Source organism: Rhinopithecus roxellana, chromosome 12, assembly GCF_007565055.1.
Source record: "Rhinopithecus roxellana isolate Shanxi Qingling chromosome 12, ASM756505v1, whole genome shotgun sequence".
NCBI classification, from domain to species: domain Eukaryota; kingdom Metazoa; phylum Chordata; class Mammalia; order Primates; family Cercopithecidae; genus Rhinopithecus; species Rhinopithecus roxellana.
This window is the reverse complement of record NC_044560.1, coordinates 60023998-60044959: the sequence shown is the minus strand read 5'-3', so window position 1 is coordinate 60044959 and position 20962 is coordinate 60023998. Positions and strand designations below refer to the sequence as shown.

The 20962-nt window shown below is 39.5% G+C and overlaps 1 protein-coding gene across 1 annotated transcript in view; it reads right to left on the bottom strand.

Moving 5' to 3' along the window:
- GIPC2 (GIPC PDZ domain containing family member 2) overlaps window positions 1-20962 on the bottom strand; it is a 99546-nt gene that overhangs the window by 64932 nt on the left and 13652 nt on the right. Inside the window, exon 2 of the mRNA XM_010380657.2 lies at window positions 1152-1337. Coding sequence (XP_010378959.2) covers window positions 1152-1337 — 186 coding nt within the window. The remainder of the gene's footprint in view (window positions 1-1151; window positions 1338-20962) is intronic.

Below are 20962 nucleotides of genomic sequence, written 5' to 3'. Positions count from 1 at the left end.
TGGCTACTTTGCAGAGAAAGATTATTGACTGGGAAGGGGCACAAATGAGCCTTCTGGGTGGCAGAAATGCAATTTTTCCTGATTTGGGTGATGGTTAAACAGGGGTGAGTATGTAAACATTCATTAAGCCGTACATTAAAAATGTCTTATATTGCAACAAAAAAAAATACAAAAACATAACATCAACCAAATAGAATTGTGAGAATTAAGTGAGAAATTGTATGCAAAGTGCCTAGTACATGCATTCAATATAAGTCCGTTATTATTATAACTATTACAATAATAGAATTGTTATTTTTAAGAGATGAGTCTACTTTTCTCCTCAGCTCTTATTTTCACACCATTTCAAACTTTTCTCTTGCCTTTGAAGCTCTATGTTGATCTCTTTGTATCTGAATAAAGAAATTACAGTTGGCCCTCGGTATCCATGGGGGATTGATTCCAGGACCCATCATCAATACCAAAATTCCACTGATGTTCAAGTCCCTGGTATAAAATGTAGTATTTGCATATAGCCTATCCACATCCTTCTATATACTTTAAATCATCTCTAGATTATAATACCTAACACGATGGCAATGCTATGTAAACAGTTGTACCGTATTGTTTAGGAAATAATGACAAGAAAAAAGGCCGTACATGTTCGGTACAGATGCCATGTTTTCCAACTATCTTCAATCTGTGGTTGGTTGAATCCACTAATACAGAATCTACAGATACAGAGATCCAACTTTACATACTTCCTAAAATTTTGAACAGCACTTTTAAGGAAGTAAATAAGGCACTCAAAAGTATGAACAGCTGGAAATAACCCTAATTCAATGGAAATAAGCCTGAAATTCATCAGATGTTAAAACCTACAGACATGGAAAAGCTTACATGGATAATAAGTAGGCACCAGGGTTAGACTTTCCTTTCAGTTAGTTCCAAATTCTAGGGGAAGTTTAAACTAAAGGGAAGAAATTAAGAAAATAGTAAACACAAACTGATGTCTGAACATTTTTCAAATGAAAGTGAAACATAGTACTAATTCATGCATCCTTGCTGAGCCGGCTCTCACTCTGAAGATCATTTCTAACTTTCTTTGGCCTGGTAGACTTTCTTAAATTTTATCCTCAATTAGGTTACACTGTGATTTTTTAAAAACTTACCTTTATAAAAGCATAGCCAACACCATTATCTGTAATGGTGACACCAAGTGAATCCTCAGATTTATACACATTCACTTCTTTTTTGATTCCTTTCACATGGGCAAATATGAAATCTTCTAGTCCTAGTTGTCCTCCTAAGAGTCTTCCCATGTCAATTCTAGGTGTGTTTAAAGTGCAATATAAGATCTGCAAAGAAAAATAAAATGTCAGGTCCATTTCCACTTGGAATACATCTGACTGTTAATTTATTTATAAATATTTATTTACTGGAATACTCCTCAATTTACAATGTAAAGAGTTACATCATCAAATGTGCTTTTATGTTGGCTAGAGAGATTCTGGGACACAGTTTCAGACAGTAGCATTAGGTAACATGCACTGAGGGTTTCCTGTAGGCCAGGCTTCACGCTAGACAATTTATATCCCATTATCTCACTTAATCTTTACATTAATTTTATAAAGTACATTGGTATCACCATATTACAAATGAGGAAACTGAAGCCTGGTAAAAATAAGTAATTTGTCTAAGGTCACACAGCCAGTATTTGTCAGAGCCAAGGATGTGAGTTCAGGTCTCACCAATTTCAAAGTGGTTTATGCCAAGGGACCTGACATTTTACAATGCTGAAATCAAAGGTTATAGTCCCAAAGGTCTGCATCATGCATACACTACAATGAAAATATAGGCAAGCCTATATTTGAAAGTTGGTAAATATAGATAATTTTATTTATCTTGCATTATAGTGACTTTAAAAAAGCAATTTCATTAGTGATGAGGTATTAAAATCAGTATGTTTCAGAACTAAAATCGACTTTAAAGACTATTAACCCAAACCCTTAATTTAAAAAAAGGGGGATGGGGGTCATGGAATTGAGGTCTGGAGATTTTAAAACAACTTGTACCAATTCGTGTGACGGTAAAAAGAGAGCAAAAAAGAAACCAAATGGTAAAAAGTTGTCTGGGGATTTCAAAGGGGCTTTTTATGTACAGCAAGTCTTTCTTTGACCTCATTTTCCTTCAAAAATATGACACATTTGACTAAAATGTGCAGTGCTACTCAAGTTTGTCAGCCATAATCTGGGTAACTTGTGGGGCCCAAATTATAGAAGAGAAGCAGGGTTGAAAAGATACTATCGGTTAAGAAGCTAAGTTCAACAAACATGGATTGAGTAGCTTCTATTTAGCAAGCCAGAAAAGGGCATTTTAATATGGCTGTTTCATGCCAAAATGACTAAATGAAATTTATCAGGTAATGTCCACCATAGACATTGCAAGCCTCTTCCTCCATCCCGGGTCCCGACCTCAGGCCTCACTCTCAACCCTCTCCCAGTATCCTGGAGTTTCATACCAGTCCCAATTCCTACTAGAACCTTGACTGAGCCTTAACACATCCATAATCTGCATCCCACTCAGAAATAGGGTGCACTTACTACTTACTGAATGGCTTTTTAGGCCATGTCAAAATGTGTCTGAATCAGAAGAGCTTCATAAAATAAAGCTCTCCCTGCTATACAATCAAAGGTTAAGAGTATTCAGCCAAGCTCAGAGCAAATCCCAGAGGTGTGTTAAAGGAGCTAGTGATGAGGACAAAAAAAAGGGCCACTGGCTACAAAATAGTGAATGCCTACAGAGAACAACTATGGCCCCCACCTTGTCCTCTTTTCATCCCAGTCTTTGTTGAGCCTTCAATTTAACCCTTTATGTTCCCGGCAAGGGCAAAATACATTCAGCTTTGTGAATAATAAGTTTTTGCACATATTCTCTAGTGTAAAAATGATATTGTTTTCGGGGGAAAAAAGTCAGTTAAGTCAAGAATGGTGCATATTTCTGATCCTGACTATAAAATCAATGGCATATTAGTTTTCTGACAAAAATCACTGTGAATGGGTAGGGGGAAAGGGAGTCTGTGTAGAAAACAGCTTTTCTGACTCTCCTTCACAAAATGATGGGAAGCAAGTAGAAGAAACAACGTTTTTCTCCTTCTCCGTTTTTTTTTTTTTTTTTCCAGTGAGTCTCTCCATGGTATTCACAGTGGGTCCCAAACACCACCAATACAAAAGCAATTTACCCATTAGCTAGGAAAAAAAAAAAAAAAAAACATTAAAATACAATGATGGTATAACAGGATAGAGAAAAACAAAAACGAAAAAAAGGAAATCACACAAACTGAACTTCTAATGACCAAGCCTCTTCCTTTGTTTCCTTTCTTTCAACTTTTTACATGCTTCACTACAGAGCAAACATTAGATTTCCTGCAGGTAGAAGAACCCTTTTCCATCGTGCTTCCTCCTGTGCAGAATAACATTCCATTCTGGACAGCCAAAAGTTGGCAAGCAGGGCATTAGTTTCTTTTTTCTGGAAGGAATGGAGCCAGCTATATCTTTCAGTGAATGGAGCTCCACAGGAAGCTGTTTTGAAAACCTGTAGGAATGTGATAGCCACTGCAAGGTGGAATAAGAGCAGCAGGTAACTAAAGCTCCACGACTTCGGATCAGTTCTTCACAGGAGAATAAGAAGCTATCACAGTATCAATGCACAACTATCAGCAAATATACCTCTAAGTATGTGATAAAGGTCTAGAAATTCAAGCATCCTCAAAGATTTTATATTTTGAACTGCAAAATAAGAAAGTGATACACTAATTTCTAAACAACACAACGTTCCTGTTCACTCATCAAAAGGCAATGAACATATAAATCAAAAGGAACCTCAAGAATCTACTGTGAGCTTTCATACCCTCACTCATACTCATCTGATAGAGAAGAAAACAATAAAATTAACAGTGAAGGGGCCATATTATCAATGCTCCTCTAAGAAATATTTGCTTCCAGAATCTAAGTACGCTACACAACAGGCAGTGAAAGGCAGCATTTAACTTTTTTATATATATATATAACACTCTCTGATGGACAAACTAAAATAAATCAAAAAAGATTTGGAAAGTAAACTCATTACAAGGTATCATGCAACATAAGGAAAATGACTGATTCAGTAGATATAATCTTAATAATGTTTTTCACTGTAAAATGAAATCCTTAACACCTTCTGGGGTAATCTGCATTTGTTGCTTTACTGCCATCATTGCCTATTTCCATAACTGATGGAGTATCCATGACTATGTCATTTTCTAGAGCATCACTGCCCAATAGAAATACAATGTAAGCTAAATAACTTTAAATTTTCTAATAGTCACAGCAACAAAAGTAAGAAGTAGCTGAATTAATTTAATTTACAATTATATAACCCAGTATATCCAAAATATTGTCATTTCAACATATAATCAATGTAAAAATTATTAAGATGGTTTACATTTTGTTAAGTTTTTAAGATCCAGCATGTATTTACCCTTACATCTTGTCTCGATTTGGAAGAACCAGCTACATTTAAAGTCCTCAGTATCCAAATTCAGCTAGTGGTTACAATATTGGGCAGTTAAGTTTTAGAAAGTCATGCCTTTAGGCTGGACACAGTGACTCATGCCTGTAATCCCAGGCTTTGGGATTACTTTGGGAGACTAAGGCAGGCAGATCACCTGAGGTCAGGAGTTCGAGACCAGCCTGCCCAACATGGTGAAAAACCATCTCTAAAAATAAAAAAAATAATAAATCAGCCAGGCATGGTGGCAGGCACCTGTAAACCCAGCTACTCAGGAGGCTGAAGCAGGAGAATCACGTGAACCCAGGAGGCAGAGGTTGCAGTGAGCTGAGATTGCACCACTGTACCTCAGCCTGGGTGACCAAGCAAGACTCTACTTAAAAAAAAAAAAAAAAAGGTAGGCATTTTGTCTTATTAGTCTTATTTGTCTTATTGCAGGGGTCCCCAACACTTAGGCTGCAGACTGGTACCAGCCCTTGGCCTGTTAGGAACCAGGCTACACAGCAGGAGGTGAGTGGTGGGCAGGCAAGCATTATTGACTGAGTTCAGCCTTCTGTCAGATCAGCAGCGGCATTAGACTCTCATAGGAGCATGAACCCTAGTGTGAGCTGCACATGCAAGGGATCTAGATTGCCTGCTCCTTATGATAATCTAACGCCTGATGATCTGAGGTGGAACAGTTTCATCCCGAGACCATCCCACTTGCCCCAATACATGGAAAAACTGTCTTCCATAAAACCAGTCCCTGGTGCCATAAAGGTTGGGGACTGCATGCTTATCACTCTGCCTTATCTATATGGAAGACAGACTAATTGAAGGAGAAAACTATTGCCCTTTAGGGCCAGAAGATGGAGGGCCTTGAATTGTCATTATTGTGCTAGATATCAACATCTTCAGTATCTATTCCCTTTTCCCCTAATTTTCCTTGGGAAACTTCTCTTCCCCATTTTAAGCCATATGGTAGCTTGAGTGGGAGTGACCACATGCTCAGGTTTAAATTGCTTAATGACTACCAATTTAGGCCAAGAAAATCCAAGAATGAACTTATTGGGGGTTGGGGAAAAGAATCCTCTTCCCTTTTCCACAGAAGCTACCAAACGATGGCTCTCTCTCCCTCACTTTTTCTAAATTATGTGAAGTCTAAAATGACTACAGTTATCACTGCAAACATTAGAAGAGTGGTCCTGGCAACATCGCTGACATGAGGAAAGCAGAGCCTCCGGCTTCAGTCTTACTTCAAGACAGTCAGGGGTGGACACTGGAAATTGTCCACTCTTTGCCCCTCCTAACACAATTCCCAGATGTGTACAGATTGCAAGCACCCCCTGGAGGAAAATGACTCACATCCCGTTTCAGGCATAAAAATGAACTAGCCTAAGTGGTGGTTTAGGTGTAAGCATGTGGCCCAATGCCAGCCTATAAGACATAGGAGGAAGATGTCCAGGAAGCTCTGGAAAAGATTTTTTCACGCCTAACACAGAAAGAGACAGTCCCTTTCTTCCTCTGTATGTTGCCTTATCTGTGTGTGGTCTAGGAATTTCTACCACCATCTTTGCCAGCTGAGAAAGATACCAAGAATGGCAAAGCAAAAAAATGAAATAAACCTAAGTCCTTGGTGACATCAGTGAGTTGCTCAGTTAACCAATTTGGAGCCCACTCTATCTGTATTATTTATTTTGAGACAGGGTCTCACTCTATCACCAAGACTGGAATACAGTGGCGTGATCATGGCTTACTGCAGCCTTAACCCCCCAGGCTCAAGTGATCCTTCTGCCTAAGCCTCCCTAGTAGCTGGGACCACAGGCACACACTACCACACACAGCTAATTTTTTTATTTTTCGTAGAGACACGGTCTCACCATGTTGCCCAGGCTGGTCTCAAACTCATGGGCCTAAGCGATCCTCCTGCTTGGCCTCCCAAAGTGCTGGGATTACAGGCAAAAGCCACCATACACAGCTCTCTTTTATGTAAAATAATAAGTCATCTTGTTTTAGCCAGTTTGAGTAAGTAGTTTTCTGTTACTTGCAGCTGAAAACACACTGTCTGATACACAGTTCTATCCCAGAATGTTTAGTTACATGAGTCAATAAATTTTACCAAGTCATCCTGGGTTGGATTTTCTGTTACTTTCAACTAAAAGGTTCCTAATTGATAGAATCATTATGCCTTGTATCTTCATAATTCTTCATAATTTAAAAGTTCTTTCTGCCTACCATCTCATTTTATCCTTTAAAAAATATCTAAAGTACATGGTGAATTGTGTTTCTTTTAATACACTGAGGTATTATGGCATCCTAATTTCATATTCTATCACCCCTAACAAAAATTTCAGACAATCCCTCCTCCTTACTTCCAATATCAGTAAAATAAATAAATTGATAGACTAGAACAGTCTCATTCTTGTAATGTGTTAAATAGAAAGAAGAGAAAAAGAAACCTAAGAGATGAAAATAATGGATTAAGAGTTAAGAGTTCTGGATCTAATTCCAATTATCTCAGGGGGTTTAGTTGAGTCATTTGACCTCCTTGATCCTCATGTAAATTGTGGCATTATTAAAGTTTGGTCTACATCAAATGGTCATTACAAAAATGACCCTTTTTGTAATGTATAGTGGATACTTTTTAAACTAAAAAGCTCTCAGGAGGCTGAAGTGGAAGGATCGTTTAAGGTCAGGAGTTCAAAACCAGCCTGGTCGCCTCAGCGAGACTACATCTCTTAAAATAAAATAAAATAAAAAATTATCTGACACATGCCTGTAGTCACAACTACTTAGGACTGAGGCAGGAATATTGCTTGAGCCCAAAAGTTCAAGAGTGCAGTGAGCTATGTGCTATGTGCTACTACACTCTAGCCTGGGTGACAAAGCAAGATCTTATCTGTAAAAAAAAAGTAAATCAATAAAAAGGCTCAATTTAAAGGTTTTTATTATTATTCCTGGAATACAGGGCTTCTTGAACAATGATAATTATATTTATGCTTGAAAGCTTCTTAAAGTGCATGAACTTTCCTGAAGTATCAGATTTTGCTCCTTTTTAATATCATAACCAGGATAGACTGCATTTCTCCTCATAAAAAAATTATCCTTCAACTTTTGCTGTTGTTGAAGGATAACTTGCAGACAATTTTCTTGCTGTGTATTTATATTAAATTGCTACTTTCTTCGGTATTTTCAAATTCTTACCGCATGGTTATGATTATTCATCATTGAAACTCAATATGGCTGGGAAGATAAAAGTATGAACTATCACACAGAGCCATTAATATCAATTAATATTGCTTTTTCTCTGGTGGCACTATTATATACTCCACAATGTGCTTTGTGAATAGCATTAAATAAATCATTTGTCATTAGCGTTTCAAAAGATATTCTGGTCCACAAACAGGTTAACAAATCTCTCCCAAAACACATCAAATTCATGTTTAAAACTCCAGGAAGTCCACTTCCAAGTTTCTTTTGTTGAATGCCTTCCTTTAACAGGAACTGAGCTGGCCAAAGATTCTACATATTCCAAAGATCTCTGAACTAATTACGGGCTTATGCAGCTAGAGTTACATTATTTGTATATGTGATTTTAAACATAAGCAGTATTATTATTTTTATATGACTACCCTCCTACATCTCAATCTACCCCCAAAATTTTGCTTACTTTTTTATACTATATCTCAAATAAACATTATAGAAATATCAGCCAATGTCATTATAGAAAATAAAGAGGAAGTCCAGGTGTGATGGCTCACACCTGAAATCCCAGCACTTTGGGAGGCCAAGACGAGTGGATCATTTGAGGTCAGGAGTTCGAGAACAGCCTGGCCAACATGGTGAAACCCCATCTCTACTAAAAATTTAAAAATTAGCCAAGTGTGGTGGCGTGCACCTGTAGTCCTAGCTACACAGGAGGCTGAAGCAGGAGAACTGCCTGAACCCAGGAGGTGAAGGTTGTAGTGAGATGAGATCGGGCCACTGCACTCCAGCCTGGGCAACAGAGTGATACTCTGTCTCAAAAAAAAAAAAAAAAGGCCAGGCACGGGCACAGTGGCTCACACCTGTAATCCTAACTCTTTGGGAGGCCAAGGCGGGCGGATCACGAGGTCAGGAGATCAAAACCATCCTGGCTAACACAGTGAAACCCCATCTCTACTAAAAATACAAAAAAAAAATTAGCCAGGTGTAGTGGTGGTGGGCACCTATAGTCCCAGCTACTTGGGAGGCTGAAGCAGGAGAATGGTGTGAACCTGGGAGGCAGAGCTTGCAGTGAGCCAAAATTGCATCACTGCATTCCAGCCTGGGTGACAGAGCGAGACTCCATCTCAAAAAAAAAAAAAAAAAAGAGAGAGAGAGAAAAGAAACTATACTTTCCTCAGGAGTTAGTACCACATATTTATACATAAGAAAACCACCTGGATTCTGGTTCCTTTGTTAGTGACTAAGGTTTTATCTGGGTTGTTCTTATTATCTAAGTCTCAGAGACTTTTCCTCAAAGAGAAAAAAAAAAAAATGATTATTTGACCTCCATCTAAATTACTGTCCTTAAAGTTATAGGAATTAAAAACAATCTGAAACTAAGAATAAAATAATTATGGGGGAGAAAAAAAACAGTCATGTACCCTAAGTGCTTGAAAAGAAAGGATCAGCTCTGCCTAAGCCACAGGAACAGAATCACATTACTCAAAACTCTTCCAAAAAGCTCTGAGTGTCTTATGCAATATAATCATCCCCAAAATATTTGGTAAATGTGTCATATCAAGGAACTTCTAGAACTCAAGCTAGTCTTCAATTGTATGCACAGACTGGGCAACTGCTTGTCTCTCTTATCTGTACAGTTTGGATACTGGCTCCCACTTCCAGTGAAGCGCTGTATCATGAAAGCAAATGAGCTAGGGAGAGGAAGGTCAGCAAGGATTTTTTTCAAAATCAACATTAAGGTCCAAGAAACAATGATTACTTAACATACCAGCTACTTTCATGTTACCTCATTTAATTATCAACAACAATTTTATGTGAGATGTATCATAACACCATTTTTTTATAGATTAGAAAACAAAGATTTAGAGGGGAGAATGGCTTGTGTAGGGTCACATATATATAGTAATTGATGCAACTGAGACTCCAACCCTGGTTGTCCAACTCCAAGGTGTTTTCCCAGCAATGCCTCTCTGACACCTATTATCTGTGTGGGGACGTCTAAGTTACTGGTCACTTCCTAATGCGTTAGCTGAACTAAATCCTTGTGAGTCAGGTCATGAAGACAAGTATCAATATGCCCTGTGCAAAGAAGAAAACCAGCTCAGACATGTTAAGTGATTTGTGTAGGGTCACATAGCTAGTGAACGACAAAGTCAGAACTAGAATTCAGGCTTTTTCTAACCCATGATACTGTAGCTGTGATGTAAATATAAACTCAGCTTTGAATTTAAAAGTTTTAGAAGACAGGCATGACAACATACACCTGTAGTCCCAGCTTTTTGGGAGGCAAAGGTGGGAGGATCACTTGCGCTCAGGAGTTCGAGACAGCCTGGGCAACTCAGTGGGACCTCTTCTTGTCTTAAAAAAAAAAAAAAAAGGAAGAAGAAGAAAGAAAAAGAAGAACGAGAAGGAAGGAGGAGGAGGAGAAAGGAGAGGAAAAGGAAGAAGAGGAGGAGGAGCAAAAAAAATCCTTCTAGAAGAGACTGCACAGTTTTATACTCTATGTGGAGCCAAATACATTGTGTTCATTTAATAAATCCCTCACTTTCTAAAAGGAGCAAGAGAGTTTGCATAAAATAACTATTTAAAATTAGATTTTAAAAGCCAAACATATTATACAGTAAAAATAGCAATAACATATTATTTAATTTAAATTATTATAAATGATTTTAAAATTTATTCCCACTAGTTTTAAAAATGACTAGTTACATTTGTCTCTTTGTATTATAAACACAGTAATTTAAAATCTCAGCCTGTTATTTTCCCAGTATAATGCTTGTACTAAATTTCTAGGATTTGTTTTAAAATATGCATCATTTTATATATACAGTGCCTTTGACTTCATCTTGTCAATAGCTACAGTCATCTAGAAACAAGTTTCACAGGCTGGAAAAGATATAAAATTGGCGTCAAGACAGGTATTTAGAAACATGATACTGTATGCTCTATTTAGACCTTCATGAGCATATTGTATAAAGCCCTCTCCTGAACTGTGTAGAACTTTCTATAAATGATTCACTTCTAAATTAGCTGCCCTGGGTCAGCAGTGGCAAGCCTTAAATAAAAGGTGAATCATCACTCTTTGTACTCTTCTCCAGTAGAACTACTTTTTTCAGTATTACTAATGCATAAAATAATATGACAAATAAGAATTCTATCCAAAAAAAGAAAAACAGTCAAATTCATATTTTGAATCTACCAAATGACTTCCCAGAATAACCAAAAGAACATTTTTTTTACTAATGCAATCTAATAAAGGGAACTGTGTAGCCAAGAAAATCAAAATCCCAAAGCAATCCTTGAGACACAAGAAAAGGATAAAGAATTGGAATAGGTATAAGTCTTGCCTTTGTGGACATTACACAAATACTAAACCAACAAATAAAATAAATCAAATGCATACAGCCATATATTTATCATCCTCTCCCACAATCTTTTTACACTCAGAGGAGATACCTGAGCTTATCCTAGTCTAATAATGCTGCAACATTGCATGCCAATTTGAAAGACATTATAAATCACTGCTATTTCCCCCTTGTAGGGTGCTGTTAAATTTTCCATGCTTTCTGAACCACTTATCTTCTTAAAAGCCTCCTCTTATTTAACACTGAAGATGGTAGAGATTTTAAACAGGCAAGGAGAGACTATAACAGGGGACATTTTATATGCTGGAATAGGATGGTTTATAAAATATCATAATTATACATTATAATTATTAGTAAAGGGATTAATAGATTAAATGTTCCAATTTACCAAACAAATACACAAATACAACTTGTAAAAGATTGCCATTAGACCTCAAAAGGATTCTTAAACTTTAAAATTTGTTGGGCAGAAGTTCACAGAGCACTGTGTTCATTTTGGCCCACGAGGCTGAATTCTAACCCTTACAATGAAATGTCTGAAGAGAGTGTGATATTTAAAAACCACCCAAATGAATCATGGAAAATTGGAAAGCAAGCATGATGAGCCATTCAGGTGTCAAAAGGGAGTGATGGGGGAAGACAGTCTATTCCTTACTACGCCCTACAACAGGAATTCTGACAGAAAGAGATGAGCACTCTATGGGGAAAATATGGACCACCTGAGAAAATATCAAACATCTTTAGAGAGAAAGATGTTTCTTCTAAACTAAAACACTTAAAAGGCATCATAAAAATGTACTACAGGGGCCGGGCATGGTGGCTCACGCCTGTAATCCCAGCACTTTGGGAGGTTGAGGCAGGCAGATGACCTGAGGTCAGGAGTTCAAGACCAGCCTGGCCAACATGGTGAAAGCCCATCTCTACTAAAAATACAAAAATTAGCCAGGTGTGGTGGCAGGTGCCTGTAATCCCAGCTACTCAGGAGGCTGAGGTATGAGAATCGCTTGAACCTGGGAGGTAGAGGTTGCGGTGAGCCAAGAGTACACCACCACACTCCAGCCTGGGGGATAGAGAGAGACTCTGTCTCAAAAATAAAAAAAATAAAAAATAAGAAAAGTTCTACAGGGTTCCCTAGATGAGGGGGCCAAATGCTTTGGGAGAAAAGGGTGAAGGCAAATTCACTGACCATCTTAGACACTTAAATTATTCATTAGGAAGTTTAAGAGCATAAGAAAATTCACCTATGGGTAGGCCGGATAGGATTGAATCCACAAATGAGGTTAGCCCTCAATCTGGAGTGTGTGTGAGGATTCTGCTAGGTTCAGACTTTTCCATTTTGAACTATCTCCTGCCCCAGGGATACAGTAAGCCCAGGAAACTGCGACTAGGAAAAGGTGAAGAGCAGCCAAGAACAGAATTCTGTCACAGACTTGGAGATACCCAGGCATTGCCCTGGCTGACTGACCTTTGCTCAGAGTTATTATCAGCTCCCTGTTCCCTACTCTCACCAAGCAGTTTCTTCCAACTCTCTGCTTGCGAACATTACCGCCATTCCTGCCTGTAAGACTCCCAGTTGCTGGGGGAGGCAGAGCACTTAGAAAAGAGAGGGAGAGGACCAAGCAGGGGCAGGAGCTGAAGAAGCTGACAGGCTACCATGGGACTCCATCCTCAACTCCCAGGAATGTGTCACCAAGCCAGAGCCAGGACGAGGAGTACCAGTCTCCTGGCTCCAGTCCGGGTGCTGACACTGAGCCCTTGCTACCTGCTTCTATTTTTATGAGCACACATACTCCCTCTCCCTAGCTTTCCACAAATGCCTATAATGTAAAATCTTCCTTATTGCCCAGGAAAGGGGCTTATATATTGTTGGCAATTAATAATTATAAACTTTCTTACATCATATTTTTCTTCTTTCTCCTTTTCTAGCAAGCAGTTTGGTTATAACTGGGGTAACTCTAGGTCCCAGTTTATCCCTGTTGTTCCAGAGAAATTACAAATATTCTTTCACTCTCTGAAGCATCTAGGTTGGTTTGAAATATCAGTTATATGGTAACCTGTTTATATTAAGCTGATCAAATAAGAATGCTCCCACTTCAAGATGCTGAGACTAAGACAGCATGGGATAAAAGGAAAATCATGTGATTTGGATGTTGAGGAAAGGCAGTGGTAGAGTTATTCTATCCCGTGGTATTGAAGTCATCTTCCCCACATGCCCTAATCCTGGGCTTCTTGGGAGAAAATACGAGTCCCCACAACTTGAGCATAATGACCAAGATTCTAGGAAACTTAATGAGTATGGGGAGAGTTGGATATTAACTCTAAATGTTCAGTGGGGGAAGGAAGTTGAATAACAGAATTACATGCTGAAACAAATTCTGTCACAGGTACTCTCTATGCCTAGAAATACGACAGAAAGAACTACGTGTATTACTAAAAGGTTATTTTTGGCTTAGAAGAATAAGCATTGACAAATGCAATACAAAACAATTCTGAATAAATTGGCGTATGTATTACTGCCCAAGTTTAACTGAAATGCTCAATTTAGTTGACTGAAATTGCTTATTAGGTTTATGCTAAATTTGATTGAAAGAGCCCTCATCAGAAGAGTCCGGGCTAGTTACTATAAAAGAATCCACGCAGGTAGTTTAGACTGAGGACCATCTACGGAGATAGATGTTAAATTTGTTCTTATTTTCTGAATGTAGGCAAAGGGTGGGAGAATGAAAACTGTACCTGGTCTAGAACAGAAAAAATATAAGAAAATTTGAGGCAAGGCTCCGTGGCTCACGCCTATAATCCCAGCACTCTGGGAGGCCGAGGCAGATGATCACAAGGTCAGGAGATCGAGACCACCCTGGCCAACATGGTGAAACCCTGTCTGTACTAAAAATACAAAAATTCACCGGGCATGGTGGTGGCACCTATAATCCCAGCTACTTGGGGGGCTGAGGCAGGAGAATTGCTTTAACTAGGGAGTGGGAGGTAGCAGTGAGTTGAGACCACGCCACTACACTTAAGCCTGGGCAACAGAGCAAGATTCTGAGAAAGAAAGAGAGAAACAGAGGGGGGGGGGAGAGAGAGAGAGAGAGAGAAAGAGAAAGAAAAAAGAAAAATTTGCAAAAATAAGTGTCATCCACCATCTATTTTGAGGAAAAGAGGAGTAACATTTATTGCACCATTGTACCATTGTTCTGGACACCTAACATGCTATTTCATTTAATTCTCACAACAGTCCTATAAGGTAATTCATTGTACATTTTATCAGTGAGAAAATGGCTAGAAGGTGTCATCTCCAGGAATCAAACCCAGGATAGGCCACCCTACCCTGAAACCCTCCTCCCCATCTGATCTCAAACCCTATGCTTCCCTGTCATTCCACCCTAACTTTCGCACCTGCTATAGGACTCTATAAACCTGTCAAACAGCCACAGCAACAGGTGACATTTCAAGATATTACAAAAGCTTGAGACATCATAAATTTTTCTAAAATCACTATTCAATTTTACATATTTTTTTAATTTAAAGTTTGGGATACATGTGCAGGTTGTACAGATAAACTTGTGTCATGGGAGTTTGTTGTACAGATTATTTCATCACCCAGGTATTAAGCCTAGTACCCATTAGTTATTTTCCCTGATCTTCTCCCTCCTCCCATCCTCCACCCTCCACTAGGCCCCAGTTTCTGTTGTTCCTCTATGTGTCCATGCATTCTCATCATTTCGCTTCCACATTTAAATGAGAATATGCAGTATGTGGTTTTCCTTTCCTGCATTAGTTTGCTAAGGATAATAACCTCCAGCTCCATCCACATTCCTGCAAAGGGCATGATCTTGTTTTTTTATGGCTGCATAGCATTCCATGGTGTATATGGAATTTACATTTTCTTTTCCAGTTTACTACTGATAGGCATTTAGGTTGATTCCATGTCTTTGCTATTGTGAATAGTGCTGCAATGAAAACATATGTGCACAGGTCTCTACAGTAAAATGATCTATATTCCTTTGGGTATATATCCAGTAATGGGATTGCTGGGTCAAATGGTATGTCTGTTTTTAGGGCTTTGAGGATCACCACACTATCTTCCACAATGATTGAACTAATTTACACTCCCACCAACAGTGTAAAAGTGTTCCTTTTTCTCTGCAATCTTACCAGCATCTGTTATTTTTTGACTTTTTAATAATAACCATTCTGACTTGTATGAGATGGTATATCACTGTGGTTTTGACTTGCATTTTCTAATGATCAGTGATGTTAAGCTTTTTTTAATATGACTGTTGGTCATATGTGTATCTGCTTTTGAAAAGTGTCTGTTCATGTCCTTTGCCCACTTTTTAATGAAGATGGGCTTTTCTTTCTTGTAACTTTCCTTATAGATGCTTTTTCAGATGCATAGTTTGCAAATATTTTCTCCCATTCTCTAGGTTGTCTGTTTACTCTGCTGATAGTTTCCTTTCCTGTGGAGAAACTTTTTAGCTTAATTAGATCCAATTTGTCAATTTTTGCTTTTTCTTGCAATTGCTTTTGATGTCTTCATCATGAAATCTTTGCCCATTCCTATGTCCAGAATGATATTGCCTAGGTTGTCTTCCAGGGCTTTTATAATTTGGGATTTTGTTAAAGTCTTTAATCCATCTTGATTCAATTTTTGTATATGGTGTAAAGAAAAGGTCCAGCTTCAGTCTTTTTATATGGCTAGCCAGTCATCCCAGCACCATTTATTGAATAGGGAATCCTTTCCCTATTGCTTTTGTCAGGTATGTCAAGGACCAGATAGTCGTAGGTATGCAGCCTTATTTCTGGGTTCTCTTTTCTGTTCCACTGGTCTATGTATCTATTGTTGTACCAGGACCAAGTTATTTTGGTTACTATAGCCCTATAGTACAGTTTGAACTCAGACAGCATGATGTCTCCAACTTTGTTCCTTTTGCTTAGGATTGCCTTGGCTAGTCAGGCTCTTTTTTGGTTCCATATGAATTTTAAAATAGTGGTTTTTTAAATTCTGTAAAGAATGTCCTTGGTAGTTGAATAGGGATAGCAATGAATCTATAAAATGCTTTGGGCAATATGGCCATTTTAGTGATATTGATTCTTCCTATTCCCATTTGTTAGTGATATCTCTGATTTCTTTGGGCAGGGTTCCATGATTCTCCTTGTAGAGATCTTTCACCTCCCTGGTTAACTGTATTCCTGGGGTTTTTTGTTTTGTTTTGATGTGGCAATTGTGAATGAAATTGCGTTCCTGATTTGGTTCTCAGCTTGACCATTGTCAGTGCATAGGAAGAACATCACAAATTTAACAAGCCAAACACATGTCCTACTCTTTTAATTACAGTACTGTAAGACTGATCCTAGGCAACATAGTGAGATCCTACCTCTACAAAAATTTTTAAAAATTAGCTGGGTGTGGTGGCTTGTGTTTATAGTCCTAGCTACTTGTGGGCTGAGGCGAGTTTAGGAGTTCAAAGTTTCAGTGAGTGCCGGGCACAGTGGCTCACACCTATAATCCCAGCACTTTGGGAGGCAAAGGCAGGCAGATTACTTGAGGTCAGGAATTTGACAGCAGTCTGGCCAACATAGTAAAACCCCGTCTCTACAAAAATACAAAAAAATTAGCCAAGTGTACTGGCATGTGCCTGTAATCCCAGCTGCTTGGCAGGCTAAGGCAGGAGAATCGCTTTAACCCAGGAGGCAGAGGTTGGAGTGAGCTGAGATTACGCCACTGTACTCCAGCTTGGGCAACAGAGCGAGACTCCATCTCAAAAAAAAAAAAAAAAGTTACATTGAATTATGCTTGTACCACTGCACTTCAACCTGGGTGACAGAACGAGACCCTCTCTCTAAAAAACATTTTTAAAAAGATGGATCCTAAAACTAAAAGTACAAAACCAACAGGAGGTCTTTCTCCTTGTTCGCCCTCTTCTTGTTTCCCATCCCCACTCATTCCTGCACCTCCCTTTTTATCATCTTCTAACTTCACAGTGTAGGACAATTACTTAACCTCTAGCATCCAGGTATAAAGCAGTGTTGCTGGAGGTGAGAGTCAATACTGGCTTCTAAGGAAAACAGGTGGAAATATCAAGGGGTCTCTTTGGTTGTTAAAATGATTGTATGGCACCACTGGCATTTGAGGGAAGGAGGGCATGGGTCAAGGATTCTGAATGAATTGCAATTCTTGAGAAGTCCAGCTTGATGAAGAACTGCTTTGCATTCCACATGATGCTCAAATGTCCTATTAGACATTTGTGCTGGAAGGGTTGGGGGAAACTATTACTGTTTAAGCCTAGCCCCAATTCTGTGTTACACACAGAGTATTTTTTATTCTGAATTTCTACGGGCTGCAATTACCATGTAAATCAAGGGAAGACTGTACTTTGCTATGCAGTGCCTTTCCAAGAGTTATTTATCATTTCAGAAAATCAAGTCATTGACAGCAATGCTGCCCGTGTTATTTGGATTTATAACATAAAACCTTTATATCAGTCTGCTTCTGTTGTTGCACTGTGGTAATTCGATGAGCATTTACAAATATTAATATCTCTTCATTTAAAATGTTGAGTATGAAGAAAAAGAGACAAAAACAATCAATTGAATCTCTTTTTTTTTTTGAGACAGAGTCTTGCTCTGTCACCCAGTCTGCAGTGCAGTGGCACAATCTCAGTTCGCTGCAACCTCCACCTCCCAGGTTCAAGCGATTCTCCTGTCTCAGCCTCCCGAGTAGCTGAGTAGCTGGAATTACAGGCATTCACCACCATGCCCAGCAAATTTTTGTATTTTTAGTAGAGATGGGTTTCACCATGTTGGCCAGGCTGGTTTCAAACTCCTGACCTCAAGAGATCTGCCCACCTCAGCCTCCCAAAGTGCTGAGATTACAGGCATGAGCCACTGGACGTAACCTGAATCTCATCTTATTCTTACTCTTTTCAAATCCAAATGTATTCACTATAAGTAGATACAAGCATCTGCTTCATGTTTTTTGTTTGGATTTTTTTGTTTGTTTGTTTTGAGATGGAGGTTAGCTCTTGTGGCACAGGCTGGAGTGCAATGGCGCAATATAGGCTCACTGCAACCTCCATCTCCCAGGTTCAAGCAATTCTCCTGCCTCAGCCTCCTGAGTAGCTAGGATTACAGGTGCACGCCACCACGCCCAGCTAATTTTTGTATTTTTAGTAGAGACAGGGGTTTCACCACGTTGACTAGGCTGGTCTCAAACTCCTGACCTCAGGTGATCCGCCCATCTCGGCCTCCCAAAGTGCTGGGATTACAGGCATGAGCCACCACACCCGACTGCTTGATGCCTTTTAAGAAAACTTATCCAAATACTTGGATATTAAAATCCATATTTGTTTCTAATATTAGAGTTAAGGAATTAATTATGTGTATAGGTAGAAAACATTGTTTAAAATCCTATTTCAGGACAGTAAAGATGGTATCACAAAATACTTGTTATTACAGAAAGCCTTTGGATCTGCTAAGGTTAAGAATCACTTGTGTAAAGGAAAGAATACAGACTTTGACGTCAGATAGACCTCAAGGCAATGACATCCCTCTGGGTTGTGCAACTTGAGTAATTTACTTTTACTCTAAGCTCCAGTTGCCTCTTCCACATATTGTAACAATTTCTGGGGGTTCTGGCAAGAATTACCATTTTAGTTAAGATAGCATAGGTTAAGTGCTAATAGTTGTTCAACAATAATTCCTTGGCCAAGCACGATGGCTCATGCATGTAATCTCAGCATTTTGGGTGGGTGGATCACCTGAGCTCAGGAGTTCAAGACCAGCCTGAGCAACATGGTGAAACCCCCATCTCTACCAAAAATAAAAAAATAAAAATAAATAAAAAAATTAGCCAGGCACTGTGGTGCACACCTATGGTCCTGGCTACTTAGGAGGCTGAGGTGACAGGATCACTTAAGCCTGGGAGGCAGACATTGCAGTGGGCCGAGATTGTGCCACTGCACTCCAGTCTAGGTGACAGACTGAGAACCCCTCTCAAATAAACAAAAAAGAAAAGAAAAGAAAAAAACACAGTAATTCCCTTCTCCTCAGTTCTTACGATATGCTTCCCTCCCTCCACCCACTTTTACATAGAGGCAGGAAAGTGGAGAAAGGAAGGAGAAAGCACAGAGAACACAGAAGAAGGAAGGAAATAACATGAATCATGATCAGCATCTAATACCCAACCACACCCAGAACACACTGCTAGTATCAAATGTGAGAAGCTTCAGGTGGTTAAATTAAGGTTCTGGCCCTGGATCATGAGGGACACAGTGTTAACACCAATTATACAACCACTACTACATTAATGAAATATATAGATATGTAAACTGTTTTAAGAATACACAATTATCGGCCGGGCGCGGTGGCTCAAGCCTGTAATCCCAGCACTTTGGGAGGCCGAGACGGGCGGATCACGAGGTCAGGAGATCGAGACCATCCTGGCTAACACGGTGAAACCCCGTCTCTACTAAAAAATACAGAAAACTAGCCGGGCGAGGTGGCGGGCGCCTGTAGTCCCAGCTACTCGGGAGGCTGAGGCAGGAGAATGGTGTAAACCCGGGAGGCAGGAGCTTGCAGTGAGCTGAGATCCGGCCACTGCACTCCAGCCTGGGCGACAGAGCGAAACTCCGTCTCAAAAAAAAAAAAAAAAAAAAAGAATACACAATTATCATTTCCTCAACCTTGTTACTGTGTATCCCTTTAAGGCTACTTTAACACTGTAATTTAAGAACCTGTGACTTTTATAGACTGAGATGTAGGGCCTGGATTTTAGTCATCCCTCTCCATGTGCTTTGATTTATCTCCAGGGAGATTTTTATACACATAGCAAATACACATTCTGAATGCTTGAGTTCTTAAGCCTCTTAGCCACAACACTTACAGAGAGTCAAATATGTTTCTAAAAAGCAAACATTCAGGCTGGGCGCAGTGGCTCACATCTGTAATCTCAGCACTTTGGGAGGCCAAGGCTGGCGGATAACCCGAGGTCAGGAGTTCAAGACCAGCCTGGCCAACATGGCAAAACCCTCTCTCTACTAAAAATACAAAAATTAGCCGGGCATGGTGGTGTGCACCTATAATCCCAGCTCCTCAGGAGGCTGAGGCAGGAAAATCGCTTGAACCTGGGGCCTAACTCAGTGTTTAAAATTAGTGTAAAGAACACTTGATTATAAATTAGCTGGATATGGTGGCTCATGCCTGTAGTCCCAGTTACTCGGGAGGCTGAAACAGGAGAATCACCTGAACCCTGGACACAGAAGTTGCAGTGAGCCCAGATTGCACGACTGCACCCCAGCCTGGGCGACAGAGGGAGACTCTGTCTAAAAAAAAAAAAAAAAAAAATTCTACCACTGACAAAGCTCTAACTCCCTTTAACTTTCCACTCCATATTTTAATCACCCAAACCTCAGAATAATCCGCACACCCTAAACAGCAGGGCTAGAGTTTCTGAGATGAGTAATCAAGGCCAGTTTCTTGGATCCCAATTCAGACAAGCAGTGACAGAGCCATCCACCTTCAGTTGGCTTCCTCTTTTCTTTGTCTGAGTGAGCAACTAGCCCAAAGGTGTTTGTTAGTTACTTCTCTCTGAATAAACAGCATCAAGGAACATGTTTGGTTATGTCAGGTGATGGGGGTTTACACTAAGGAGACACAGGGAAACAAAGGCAGCACAGGAAACCCTTTCAGGAAACAGACTTCTTAGAAATTATTAAAATTTGGTTAATCACCATTAAAGACACAGTGGTAGCTCTCCTTGCACAAGGACTCCCTGGTGGCCCTATGAGACACTGCAAGGATACAGTGACTGCCATTCCCAGGCCTCAGCATTTCTCTCTTAGGGCTACTCCTCTTCTTCTCCCACTACCAACCATACAGAATACGAT